The sequence below is a fragment of the Dama dama genome, chromosome 20 (genome assembly GCF_033118175.1).
Source record: "Dama dama isolate Ldn47 chromosome 20, ASM3311817v1, whole genome shotgun sequence".
Classification (NCBI taxonomy): Eukaryota; Metazoa; Chordata; class Mammalia; order Artiodactyla; family Cervidae; genus Dama; species Dama dama.
Window position 1 is genome coordinate 98634924 of NC_083700.1, and position 14388 is coordinate 98649311.

Genomic DNA, 14388 nt, shown 5'->3' on the forward strand with positions numbered 1-14388 from the left:
CTGGAGATACTGGTGTTCAGCCTTCCCATGTCTCAGCCTTCCTTGTTTCCATCCAGACATCAGAGAAGAGAAGGGCCTCATGGGCCCTAAAGGCTTATTCTTTACCCAGGTGACCTTACCCAGTCCTGCAGTTTCCTGCACCACCCCTGTGCTTTCCAAGGACTTTCTTGAACTGAGCTCCTGGCCTGCATGTCCACCTTCCACAGGTACCTCACCTTGCATGTCACATTGAAGGCCGTCTTAGTCCTTCTCGGTTATTCCCCTCCAAGGCCGATTTCTCCCTTGGGGGTCTTGTAGGATCTCGGGCCCCCACCATGTGTGAGTTGACATGTATCTCCTTCCAGCCTGGAAGCTCTTTGAAGTCAGTGGCCTAGTGTGGTTGATCTCTAGCCCTGGGCACAGAGCTTGGCATGTGGATTTGCTCATGAAGTGTGTGTTACATGAACAAGCCAGCAGAGAGAGAGGTCGGTCTGGGAGGAAGGTGGAATCACTTTTTCTGTTTTCTGCATGCACAGGGAAGAAGGGAAGGTGTGTGTGCTGGGTGCCAGCATGTACATGCCTTCGTGTGTGAGGGCTGGGTGGCCGTGGTGGTGGTGTCACATGCCCAATGAAGGATTATATTTTAATTTGGAAAGCACTTTAGAAACTTAGAGTGCCTTGCCTAAGTGCTGACTGCTATTAGTGTCTCCTTTTTATTAGGAAAAAGGACATGATTTTTCTCTTTCATCTTCAGGCCTGTCTGACTTCTGAGCGTCAAACTTAGCAAAATGCCTGCCCCTCACTGAGGACTAGTTACATGCCAAGTTCAAAGCTTTGGACTTGAAACACAAAATTCTGCTTTGCAGACTGGTTTCTGACACCCCTGAGGGGATTAGTCCTGGCAGCTCAGTATCAGGAAGGGGGTGGGAGAGACAGGGTCATTTGACATAGTTCAGGCTGCAATCCCAAGCCCCTCCCCTCTTCATATAGGCCTGGGTGGGAGGACATAAGAACTTGGACCATTTGTGGGGTATAGGGGAACGACTCCAGTGGTTATCAGAGACCCATTTATCATGCAGTACTCAGGGCCAAACTTCAGAGAGAGAACTGGGGAGGAATGGCCCCTGGAAGAACTGGATCTGCTCAGCTCAGGGATGACAGGACCAAAAGACAGAGACATCACAGCTGTTAGACTTGGTGATGTTAAGAGCTGCCAACACAAAGGGCTAGGGCAGAGGGAAGAATTCTGGTGCAGGAGGCTATGAGGCAGGAACCTGCCTTGCGCCCTACCAGCACCTTTGGGGGCCTTGCTGGTCTGAAGGAAAGGTCACAGCCCTCCCCACGGAGAAGATCTGGTGCTGCAATGGCTAGGAGGTCTGGAAAGCCCAGCTGCCTTGTAGTTGGGCTTCTCTGTGTGGCCTCTGCCCCAGGCTCTTGCCTGAGCAGCCACAGAACAGACAGCACCCGGGTCTTAGTCTGGCCTATGTCTGCCAGCCCTGGATGCTGAAGGCTCTGCCCATGGCTCAGGTCCTGGGAGGTGGAAGCTTTGGCCCATTTTGCTAGTGCCCTGCAGTTCCCATCTCCTAACTGGGTCCTAATCTGGGGGAGCTAGGGCGGGGGTGTGGCGAGGGGAGTACGTTGAGCCTTCTGCCTTAACTGAATTTCCATACCTCCTGTTGTTAATTATAGAGATGTAATAATGCGATTAGTGCACGATTAAAAAAAATCCCTGATATGATTACCATGGATTTAATATCACATGATATATCATTATATCGTTATGCAGTGACAGATGTAATTGAAATACACTTATTGGAGCCGGGGGTGGTGTTTCATTCAATCCTCAGCACCCCGGGGAGGAAAGGGCTGGCTCCAAAGAAGCAATGGGAGAGAAAATTGTAATGAAAACAAAGAAAACCCACAATGTAGCTTTCTCCCTGGACAGCTGGCTCGGGCTGACCTGCTGCCTTGACTCGGTGGCATGTGGGGCCCCAGACAGGCCAGCCTCTTCTCCGGGGACTCAGGCAGCAGGGCCTATGCTCCTTACCTGCTTCTCTCCCCGAATCCTCAGTGACCCCAAGTCCTCTCTGACTCAGCAGAGAAGCAAGGGCTCTGGGAACATGAGGGAGATCGCTCCACCTAAAAATAGACTCAGAACCCAAGGGATCAAACCGAGCCGGCAGCTATTTTCCAAATAATTGTGGGTCCTGGACCTGTAGCGCAGCTCCTGCCTTTGCTGTGGTGGTGGTCCCATGCACTCGAGGCAGCTGTCCTGTTGTTCAGCAGTGAGCAGGAAGGTTAAGTACACAGAGAAGATAATTATCCCACTCAGGTTCTGTTGATGGACAGAGGCAGCAGCAGCTCTGGTGCCCCTGAAGTGTGTCAGTGGCCAGGGAACACTGAACACACAGAACCACCAGCTGGGGGTAGAAAGAATGGTCTCGTGTCACCTGATGGGCGTGTCCTTCCTTGTGCTGCTGTAGCTGTGTTGCCCAGGTCTCTGCTGGCCTGAAGAATGGAGTCAAGGCTACCCATAAGGCCAAAGTTCAGAAAAGGAGGAGACAGGAATGGTCTCCCCTTCTTTCCTAACCCAGGTAGCTGAGTCCTCAGTCCCAAGGACGACTGGGGCTGGGGCGGAATTGCTCTTCTCCTGGGCGAGATCAACCATGGTTCCTGAAGGAGATGGAATAGGACTGACAGGAGCAGCCTTTCCGAAAACCAGGCCTGGCAGAGTTATACCCAGAGAGACTTCTTTCTTGCCCTTCCCTCAGTGGAGACCGTTCAGAGAGAGCAGATACAGTCCCACCCCAAGAGACTCCCAACATCATGGGACAACAGATTTGTAAACAAATCTAATATTCTGGGTGCTACTCAGTCGGGGTGTGTTTAAGAGAGAGAAGAGTCAGGAAGGCTTGGTAAAGAAACATACTTTTTTATATACATACATTAAATTTTTTTTTCCCTTAATTTCTGGCTGTTTGGGTGGAGCAGCTGAGTCTTCATTGCTGTGCACGTACTTTCTCTAGTTGCAGCGAGCAGAGGCTACTTTCTAGTTGTGCGTAGGCTTCTCGTTGCGGTGGCTTCTCGTTGTGGCTTGCAGGCTTAGTTGCAAGTGGAGTCTTTCCAGAGCAGGGATCTAACCCGTGTCCCCTGCATTGGCAGGTAGATTCTTAACCACTGGACCACCAGGGAGGTTGAAGGAAGGTACTTTTGAACTGAATGCTGAAAGAAGAGTATGTGTTTGTTAGGGGAAAAAACTGGGAGAAGACAGGGGCACCCTAGGTAGGCTAAGGAGTTGCTCAAGTAGACTCTTGCGGGGCATAAGGCAGCAATCCCAGGACTTGAGGAGAGGTAAGTAAGAAGAAGGGAGCAAGGCTGACCCCCTGCATCTCTGGTAGACCAGGTAGATGGTCACAGTTTTCACTGGGATTGAGGAGCCCAGGAGAGGGAACACTTTGGAGAGGAGATGTTGAAATGGGTTTTAACCCTATTGAAAATGAAGTTCCTGAGTGGAATCCAGGTGGAAATGCCAAGAGGGCAATAGAAGATATCTGTTTGACACTTAAGTGATGGCAAAGAATAATCGATTTGAAAGTTGGACAGGGTGCAGACCAGGGAGTTGAGGAAATCATGCAGGGAGAGTGGTCGAGCATGGACAGAAACAGGAAGGGAGCATGCAGGAGCCACACATGGCCAGATGAGACTCTACAGGAGACTGTGAGGAAGGGTGTCAGAGAAGGGGAAAACTCAAAAGAGTTTGGGTGGAGCAGCTGGAGGCTGGCTGGGTACCTCTTTCTCTCCATCTAGTCCCATGGCTTCTCCATGTGGTCTCTCCTGGACTGATTTGGGCTTCCTCACAGCATGGCTGCCTTGGAGCAGTCTGACCTCTTACAGGCAGCTCAAGGGTCAGGGAAAGTGTTCCAGCAAATGAGGAGGAAGCTGCCTTGGCATTTCTGAAATAGCCTTGAGATCACACAGCGTTACTTCTGCGTTACTCTTTTTGGTTGAGGTCGTAACAGAAGCCTGTCCCTTTCCAAAGACTCCCCTCTTGACGGCAGGTTTATCAGAATCATATCAGAAGTAGAGCATATGTGAGATTGAAGATAATGTTACGACCATCACTGGAAAACACAGTCTGCCATAAACAGTGTTAAGCTGAACCTGGAAAAAGGAGTGATAGCATTCTCAAAGACAGTCTGCATTTTGGGCAATGGCACCAAGAATATTTGGGGCTGGCAGTGGGACTGGGTGCTCCTGAGTGACCTCAGGTATACCTGGGAGAAAGAAAGTACAGGAAGTTGAGGCTCAGAGGTTTAATGAGTCATCCAAAGTTATGGTGTGCTTTTTAAAAAAAAGTATTTATTTATAATTGGGGGATAATTGCTTTATAATGTTGTATTGGTTTCTGCCATACCTCAACATGAATCAGCCATAGGTATACACATGTCCCCTCTCTCTTGAACCTCCCTGCCACCTTCCACCCCATCTCACCCACCTAGGTTATCCCCAAAGTTACACTGCTAATAACTGGCAGAATTGGGAACCGACTCCTGAACACACTGCCTTTCCATGAGGCCTGGGCTGCTGGGTACGCCATTCTCATGTATATCTGTAGCCTTGGTGTTTGGCTCACCAGCTGTCAACATGTTGGCTGGTTAAAGAAAAGGTTAGGTAGTAGTTCTGTCAGACTTCCTCTCCTGCATCCTCCAGAGTATCACCTCCCTGTCTTTGTCTGTTGGGTGTTTATGGGAAGCGCAGGTGATTTGATTTGGTTCCTCGTCTTGGGAACTGACCCTTCTGCCATAGGCTGCCCCTCAGGGTGACCTCGTGGGGAGGCTGGATGGCTCAGATGTGCCACTGCCAGCTTTCAAGTTCTGGGTTTTCTGCAAGTTGCAGAGCAGTTTGTGCTTCTCTCTGTGGTCTGAGCTGGGTTCCAGCCCCAGCCACTGCCCTGCCCCCTCTGTGTCCACCCGACTCTCAGGGCCCTGGTGGGTGGCGAACCAGTGGGCAGAGACACCCTAGCAGCTGTCAATGCCTCTTCTTTCCTCTTTGAAAGATCTGATGCTGCTGCCGATGAGGGCTACTTCATCTATTAAACCCAATACACTTGTCGCAGCTGCTAAGCCCCCGTAAGCCGCCGGGCGCCGTGTTTGTGATGGGACTGACAGTGCATGGAGGAGGCTGATTATACACGATTCCATTTCGCGGGCCCAGCAATGTAATTTCACAGGGCGATCAGCGTTTGCATGTAATAGCAGGCTGTGCTGAGGTGTCAGAATATTAAAGGCGCTAATGGCAAAGCTCCCTGTTACACAGGGGGCCACCCGCCGCGCCTACAGCAGGGCTGCGCGGCAGGCCCGTCGCAGATGGCTGGCCACTAAGCTAATGGGGCAGCAGCCAAGGCGGGCAGAGCCGCGAGAGGGGAGAGCCAGCCGGGAACAGCTCGGCACCTGCTTCCCTGCGCATGGAAATTACAGCAGCCCAGGGGAAGGGAAGTGTGCATGCTTGTCTGGCACAGGGCTAGGGTGGGTGGCTTGGGAGGCCCAGCATCTTTCACCCTGACTCTGCCTGCCCTGGAGAGGACTCCTCAGTCATCCTTCCCCGTGCCCCACCCTCTGGCCAGGAACCCTCAACTGGGCAGGTGGGCTCTACTAGCTAGGACAGGTGCAGCTGGAGAAGTGGCATCCAGAGTATTGGGAACCAGCATGGGACAGGGGCTTGGGCACAGGCTCTGGCTTTCAAATTTCTGCCCAGCACTGATCAGGGTCAGAAAGCTTTTGGGTCCCTTACTCCCTTGCCCCACAGATTGGCAGAAGAGAGAGAGGGAGTGGGGATAGGAAGCAGGCAGGAGTAAGGGGTCTGGGGTAGATGGTGCTCGGGCCCCTTGGCTGATGCCAGCATTGCACGGAGCTAGGAGATAGCACCTCAAGATGTCTCCATGTTGGCCGCCCCAGCCCAGCCCTTGCCTGTTGCCATCCACCTTGCTCCTATCATTCTCCTTTGTCCTTGCTGTGTCTTCTTTCTGGTGCCTCCAGGACCGCTCCCTTCAGGAAGCTCTGCTAGTCATCTCCAGCATGGTCCTGGCTGTCCCCGGTGTCCTTGTGGGCAACCCACAGGGTTCAGCGTCCCCGATCCTTCTGGTCCCAGCCTTGACCCCTCAGCCAGAACCTCAGACACAGCCCACATCACCTTGCCCTGAGCTGGGCTCCTGGGAAGGCCCTGCTAAGATTCACAGATGGCTGTAATCTGTGAGGGAGGGCGCCGGGAGGGGCGTAGGGAATGGAAGCCTGGGCTGAGTCACCCGAGGGAGAATTTGGTGCCTGTGTGGGCGTGTGTGCTCAATTGTGTGTGTATCTGGGGAGGGGTAGGGACTTTAGCAGTGAGTGCTGGTGGGGGGGTGGGGAGGTGGGGCCTGAAGGTACAGGCCCAGAGGGGCAACAGGAGCAAGATCTAGAACATGCCGATAGGAGCTTAGGTGGTGGAAGAACCCTCTGTTCTCTGCTGTCTGTTAGCTGTGCCCGAGGGGTGCCTGAGATGGTAGGAGCTGGGGGGAGCTGTGGTGCTGTGCCCTGGGACTGTGCCTCGGGGGGTTCCACAAGGCAGGCGGTCACGTCAGAAGGTTCGGCTCTGCAGAGGCGCGTGGCAGTACCTAGAGGAGGCCTGCCAGGGTTCTCTAGCACGGGGAGAGCCCAGGCTGAAGGAGAGCAGTTTTAATTAACCGTTTTTAATATCATTTTGGACTTTGGCTGGTACGTGAAGGCCCCGCTGGAAGCAGCATTTGTAAAAATTAAATCCCTCTTATTAGGAGCTTGGCAGACCCATGTGCACGCGCCTTCCCTGGCCCCCCGCCCGTGCCCCCTGAGGAAGTGCTGGCTGAGGCCATGTCACGGCAGCAATTGGTTATCACGCCTTATCTGGGAATAGGAAACCGTGTGGCATGACACTGGCGGCCGCAGCAGAGACGCCAATTCATCTCGCCCTGGCTCTGACAAGCTAGACTGCCCTTCCTGAAAGGCATTTGTCAGGCGGGACCAGGCTGCTGCCTTGCCTGGTACCCCTGCTTCCCCCCGTGGGCCCCGGCTTGCCCTGGACCAGCCAGGCCCTCCTGGGCTCTGCTGCTCCCTCACTTTCCAGTCTGCACAAGATCTTGGGGAGTCATAATTATAATAATAATCTAATCACGGTGACGCGTTGGGGCAGGCGCCTAATGTTATCTGAAGTGGTCTTCCCGCTTAGTGGCGATAAGGCTCAGGATGACGTGCAGATAACGCCAACCTGCCCTGTCCCTGAGCTGCACGTGGAGCAGAGGGGCCGCCACAGCCCTGCCGCCCGCCCGCCGCTTTAAGCCGGGAAGCGGCAGCACCTGCTAATGCAAGTGTTTAATATTTGATGGGCTGGGATAAAGCAGGATCACCTTCGAATTGAATTGAGTGTCAGCCGAGAATCTATTACTGAAATTCGGGTGTGATTTGACAGCAAAGTAGACGGTGTTATTCTTCACTAGTTACCGCAATCTTCTCCCCGACATCACTTAAATATTTTTTTCTTTGCTTGAGTAAACACACATTATCCTTCTTTTTTCCCCCTTCCTTCCCTTTTTCCTTTTTAGAGGGGAAAAAAAAAAAAAAGAAAACCCATCCAGCTCGCCTTCTCCAGGCTGATAGAGTAGATTGTTATTTCTTTATTTGTCCTATTAAATGGAATTTCTGATCGTTTAATCCGGCCTTTGTAAGTGATTTTAAAGTACTTGAAAGGCGGCCCGCCACTGCTCTCTGGCCCACTGCACTCCAGCCACGGCCCTGACCGTGCTCAGCAGTTCCCCCAGCTGTGCCCCGCCTACCGGCTGCTCTCCCTGCAGCCTGCATCCCGGCTCTGCCCTGGCTCCGAGCCAGCGTCCTCTCCCCTGTCCTTGAGCCTCGCGCTCAGCCCCCGATTTGTGGGTACAGCTGTGGCCTGGGGAAGCATGGGAGGGCAGGCTGGGAAGTGTGGGGGTGGCTGGTACGTCTGTGGTCAAGGAAAGTGGCTCTGGAGGGAGCTGAGGTTGAGCTGCAATCTCTCCTGGCCTCCCAGGACCCACAGGGTCGACACTTGATTCCTGCAGCTGGGAAGGAAGGGTGCCAGCCCTCTGCTCGGCCCCTTGGCCCAGTGGTGGATGGGAGCTCTGTGGTGCCTGCCTGCCCATGGCTAACAGTCACCCTAGTTCCACCAGTGGACTCACCATCCAACTTCTGGGAACTTACCCAAACATCATCTGCAATGATCACTGTCTTACCACCCTGTCACCTTCCTGCCACTGGGAGAAGGACAGCCTGGTGCTAGGGACTTCTTGGGAGAAGAGAAGGGTACGTTCGAAGGGTCAGCTAGCAATGCAAGCCCACTGATAGAAGCCTGGGACTTGCTGGCAGGCTGAACAGGAATTAAATCCCTGTTGGGCCACTTAATAGCATTCTAACCCTTGTAAGTCTCTTCTTTCTGGGCCTCAGTTTCCTCATCTGTGACACCTGGTTGTCATACCTGTAAGGGATGTGAGAGGAGGTGCTGTCCCTGCTTGATGTGTGCTCCCCCCACCGTGGAGGAGGTGGGTGGTGGCCTGAGGACAGAGGGGGGCAATGGAGTGCTGGGGGCTGAGCAGATCGATGCCCCCAGCACTTCCTTCCCCAACCCCAGGAAAACAATTAAGTACAGATCGATGGGTGGCCGCTTTGAATATGCATAAGTGAGCACTTGACCTTCAACGAGATCTGTTTCCCAACACACACACACACACACACACACACACACACACACACACACACACACACACACACACACACACACACACACACACACACACACACACTCTTCATGTGCTCCCCTCACAGCTGCTTGAGTCGGCCAGGTGACCTTACCCCTCTTCAGTTGAGGCCCACATGGCACTCAGCTCCACAGTCTGGCCTACCTCCCGGTCAAAAGCACCTTGACCACAGGCATTTGGCTGGCCCCCTTGTCTCTGGCTTCAGTTTTCCTGTCTTTGGAGTGAAGTCTGGATATATTGATCTCCAAGTCCCTCCCACCACAAGTCTTTGTGACCAGTAATACGTGGGGAGGGGACCCAACAGAGGGCCAGAGCCTCTGGATTGGGGGGTTGCATGATGAAGGGGATACCTGGTGGGATGAGGGGTCCTAAGAAGGAGGATCTTAGTAGATGGGAGCTCTGGAGAGGAGCTTGGTGAGGGGCACCCCATGAGGGCTGGGAGCTCTGATGGGGAGACACCCAGGAGAGAGGGGTCTCTGAAGGAGGAAAGGGTTTTCTGGAGGGACCCTGGTAGAAAGGGGACCCAGCAAGCAGGGAGGGCTCTCATGAAGTGGCATGATGAGAGTAAGCCCTTGCTGGGAAGACATGGGGGGCTGGGGGTGTTGGTGAGTGGTGGGGTTGGGTCAGGGCCTCTGGTAACCACTCTTGCCTCCTGTCTTCCAGGCTTACAGCTTCGCCATGGGCTGCTGGCCCAAGAATGGACTTCTAGACATGAACAAGGGCCTCAGCCTGCAACACATAGGCCGGCCCCACAGCGGCATTGGTCAGTCCCTCCACATATCCCCCTGGCAGCTTGGTCAGTCCCCTGCCCACACACCCCAGTCCCCGGCACACAGAGGGGTTCTGGGGCTCATTCAGTGCTCCAGCAGGGTGCTCTCTGTAGCTGGGGGGAGCGGGGAAGGAGGGGTGGAGTGAGGGGAGAGTGGAAACTGACCGCTGGAAAGGATCTCTCCAAACAAATTTCAGGAGGAGGCTGGGCTCTGGGCTTTGGGTGGATCACAGGTGGCCTTGGATTCAGACCAAGGGATCCCCACCCTTGGTTGCATCTCTGGTGGGTGATGTCCTCAGAGGGGTGGGCACATGTCAGCTTACCCACCCCCGTGGAGCTGGAGAAGGCTGTTTAATATTGTTTCAAGTCTGTGGCCACTAAACTGGGCGATCAATGGGAGTTAAGGAGATGAATTATTTAAACCTTACCAGCTTTTAATTAGTCGGGGTCCTTCTGACCGATGGCTCCGTCCACAGGGTATTGAACTTCCCCGTAGGAGCAGCAGCCTCCATTGAGTGGTGCCTGGGCTGGGAGGGGCCACTTGGGGTACCAGATGGGGGTGCATCCTCAGGGGGATTCCTCCTTGGGAGGGGGCTGGTTCTAGGCATTGGAGGCTCTGCTGGCTTCTTATATATCATTGTGGATGTGTGTCTGTGAGTGTATGAATGCGTGAATGGCACCTTAAGCTGCATGTCTCTGGGTGTTTGGGAGTTTGTATGTGTCCCTGTAATGTGTCTTTTTGAGGGATGCGTGTATGTGTGTATGGGTAACAGTGTTCTGTGTACATCTTCCTGAGGGCACCTGTCTCTGTGGAAGCAACCATCAGCCTGTGTGTATATCCATCAGAAAATGTGTTTGTTCATTTCTGTGCATCTTATTTGGTGTGTGTGTCTGTACACGTGTACATGCAAATATTTTCAAGCAGGGTACTTGACAGGCATAGACTTTTGTTCCAAGCGGGGAGGAGCAGGGGTGTTCCTGGGTGATGTTACAACATTAGCATAGCCTGTGTACCTGGACTGGCAAGATACACTGAAAGGTGTCCAGTCACCTGCTCCAGACTGGCCTCTCATCCTTTCCGCAGACACTGCAGGTGCCTGGTGGGGCTGGGAGTGCTGAGTGGATGGTCCAGTCCTCAGGGAGCTCGCATCCTGGGAGGAGACAGAGATTGAACTGGGCAGTTTCCACCCGGGGTGCTCAGGGTCGTGATAGAAACACCTGGGCTGCCCCAAGGACAGTTTCCCTTGTCCTCAGTTGCCAAGGGCTGCTTCTTCTTCATTTACATTTCACTACTTGAGGGATGCCCTGTATCATTTTTATTGGCCCTCAAGGTTCTCTTGGGGTCCCAGGGGAAAGAGGAAGTGGCCGTCAGGCCTGGGGAATTGGGAGTCCCCCACAACTGCTGTTCCCTCCCATGGGAGCTGTTTTATACAGCCTAGAGGAGACCCCAAACCTATCATGCTGATAGGCCTTCGAAGTCAGCAGGAAGTTTCCTAGAGAAGATGAGACTTGAGTCAGGGGATCCCTGACGAATGAATAGGAGTTTGCTAGGCACACAGTTGGGGGAAGGGTTTTCTACTTTGGGGAGGTTGTCTGTATACCAAAGCGCAAGGGCAGGAGGAAGCCTGTTGTGATGAGAGGACAATTTGGGACTTCTGCAAGTAGTTTCCTGTGACTGGAGTGGGACATTTGGGTTAGGGAATGAAATGGCTAGAAGATAAATGGGGAAATAAGCCAGCCTTGAATGCCAGGTCAGAGGGTGTGGCTTTTTGTGAGGTTTTAAGGAGACAGGAAGTCCATGAGTGAGATAAAGATAGGATCAGAGCTCTGATCCAGAATCAATGAGGCAGTTGGGTGCTGCACACACTAGTTCTAAGTAGGTGCTCAACAAATGCTCTGGTGGATGCACAAATAGCGAGTGAGTGATGAATCAGGGCACGGGTGTTGGGAAAGGGAGGGATCAGAGAACCTGGGTCCCTGGGAAGACGTGTTGGCCCAGGGAAAGAGGAGCTGCCAGAAACTGAGAGGCTGGCAGGACTGGGGTAGTTCACCCCACACAGCCTTGAACAGGGTGCCCAGCTTCTGCGTATCTGTTCTGGGGGTGTTTGTGAGGGGAAGGGGTGCCTTGTTCCCACTCTTCCTGGGACTCAGTGATGTCATTCTTGTCTGTCCACCCATGTTGACTCTAGGTGGGAACCCTTGAAGTATTCCCTCCTCCTTCAGAGAAGAAGGTGGCTTCCCTCTGGGTGGGCCCCCGGGGACCACCCAAGGCTGTGGCTGATGGCAGCAAAGTCAGGGCTTTGGAGCTATCAGCAGTTCAAGCCCTGTGACCTTAGACCAGAGACAGTGCCACCTGCCTCCCTGGGCTGTTGGGAATGGCTGGCGCAGTCTGGGCGCACAGTGGGTGCTCCAGGAGCTGCCTCCTCTGTTGCTCTGCCCAGGACACGGGGGGCTCCTGGCTCTCGATCCTTGTGTTCGTGAATGAAGGGGGCTGCCCTGCCAGCTCCTGGCTGGCTCTGAGGTGTGGGTGAGGGTGCTTGGAAGGGAGGGAGGATGCAGGGCATTAATTGGGCTGGGAGAGGCGGGGAGGGGAGGTGCAGATTTTGAGCGGTGAGGTTAATGGCCCTCGCGCCAAAGAGACAGCTTTAATGAGCTTCAGCTGGCGGTGCCCTGAGTTACTGTGCGTGCTAAAAGGGTCGCGCTGTAAGAGTTTGATGTGGACTGTTTCCCAGCCCTGGGGTCAGGGGTCAGCTCCTGTCACTGGCCACTCAGGCTGGTCCTCAGTGACATGGTGCTAATTAACTGTGTGAGGAGCTGCCAGCCCCAAGTGGGGAGTGGTATGTATCTTCCTGGGGGGTGAGGCAGCCTTGGTGACGCTGGGTAAGGGCTCTGCAGGTCCCATAGCTTAGCCCTCTCCAGGGGCTGCTGGCTTCTCCCGCAATGCCTTGGGTGGTGGGTGCGGGGGGAGTGTCAGGGTGTGCTGAGCTCCGATGACCCTGGCCCCTGGAGGAATCTCCTAAGTTTCCTTCTAAGGTATGGCTGGCAGGGGAGGGCTGTGGGGCTTACCTGGCGGGGACTCCTGCTGGGCATTGGGGTGGTGGAGGTGCTGGCAGAGTAAGGGGGCAGGTGTGCTGGAGGTTTGGCCGGCCAGGCAGGACAGGGACCTTGGCTATGGAAGGGAGGGGCCTGCTGGGATAGATGTGCATGGCTGGGCTGTTTGAGGGGGAGCCATAGGGTGTTTGGGTAGAATGACCTGGCCAGAGCTGTTTCCAGTCAGTGCCATCTGAGAGTTTGTGTAGAAAGGACTAGAAGACTAGCAATGAGAAATCGCAGAAGGGGAGGCCACAGGGCAATGGAGGAGGCAGTGGGGAGGGTGGGTGAGGGACGCATGCAGTAAGGTATGCGGGAGGTGGTGGTTAATTCAGGGCCAGCCAGCTGGCCATGGGCACGGGGAAGGAGGTGGTGAACAGCTACCTTGCACCTGTGTGTCAGGAGCTGTGGTAGGTGCCAAACCTGCATTGAGCTCCGTCACCAGGATGGGGAGAGGGCTTGGCCCTGGGGACTGAAGTAGGGGGAGCATCAGGGATGGAACCCCTACCTGAGAGAGGGCGCTGGGGCTGTCAGTGTGGCCTCGTGGTTGGGGAGAGACGCTTCTTCCTGGGGGAGTGGATTCAGCCTTGCGACCCCAGGGAGCCGGTTGGCCTGGAGCAGGTTGCAGGTGAGGGGGACCACACGTTTGCAGAACTGCTGACTGGCTGTGTCAGCGGGCTCCGTCAGCGTTCTTGACTTGGGCGGCCTCCACGGGGGGCTGCTAAGTGGGCCTTCTTTCATTTCATCAAGTGGTCAGCATAGCACACATTACTTGGGGGCGCTTTGTATTAACTCATCTAGGTTTCATACAGTCTGATGAAGGCAGCCGTCGTCATCCCCATTTTACAGATTGGGAGGCTGAGGCTCAGCTGAGTGACTCGCGGTCACACAGGCCATCGGACCAAGGAGCCAGGATTCACTGTCAGGTCCATCTGAGCACAAAGTCTGCGTTCTTACCACCATGCTGAACTGGGAGCACCTTTTTGGTGTTGGGCTCTGTGCCACCAGCAGAGACAGTGAGGAAGAAAACAGCTTACATTTGGCATTTCTCTCAGTGTCACATAAACCCACAGACAGGTCTTGGCAAAGCTTCGGTAGCAGCTCGTGAGGAAGAAAGGGGAGGGGGCGTGGCCACCCGGGCACAGTCACCCTGGGAGCCAGGGCCCCGCCCCTTGGCTTCCAGCCTCCTCCTAACCCGGACAGCCCTACACAGTGATTTCTGTTTGCTTTCCATCCAGGAGATCCTGCCCGTCTTCTAGGGACCACCCCTCTGGGGGTCTTGCCTAGCCCTCCCAGTGTGAGCACACAGAATACATCCCTAGGCCCCAGTTAGAGGTAATGATCAGGCCCTACATACTTGACCTCCCTAAAGGCAGGGCATGGGCCGCCTTCCCTCCTTTCTTTTTGGAAATCCACACAGGGAACCTCAGTAAATTCTCCCCTGTTGTTGGGACACGGAGGCCCCGCAGACTGCCCGTCTCACAGGTGGGGCGAACAATTGAAACCTTACCTGGTGCCCAGCTGGGTGGTCCTGCCCTGGCTGCTTAGCTCCTCTGCTCAGGGACCTGGGATTCTACAGGCTCCAGGTGAGATGGGATGGCAAGTCACTGGGTGAGCCCTCTCAGGAGCTTGCTGCCCAGCACAGTTTGGCAAGAGAGCTGGGCTGGCAGGTGGCTGGGTGGGGCCCTGCCCCGGGGGGCAGTGCCAGCCTGTAGGCTCCCCTGAAGGAGTGGGGTGTCTATCAGAGTCCAGTCAG

The 14388-nt window shown here is 54.5% G+C and overlaps 1 protein-coding gene across 13 annotated transcripts in view; it reads left to right on the forward strand.

The window, feature by feature from the left end:
* Window positions 1–14388, forward strand: part of ERI3 (ERI1 exoribonuclease family member 3) — a 128877-nt gene that overhangs the window by 94867 nt on the left and 19622 nt on the right. For 11 of the 13 annotated variants that reach the window (XM_061122121.1, XM_061122125.1, XM_061122119.1 and 8 more), the window contains one exon: window positions 9437–9536. The exons of the other annotated variants lie outside the window; for them this stretch is intronic. In XM_061122121.1, coding sequence (XP_060978104.1) covers window positions 9437–9536 — 100 coding nt within the window. The remainder of the gene's footprint in view (window positions 1–9436; window positions 9537–14388) is intronic. 13 annotated transcript variants of the gene reach the window in all.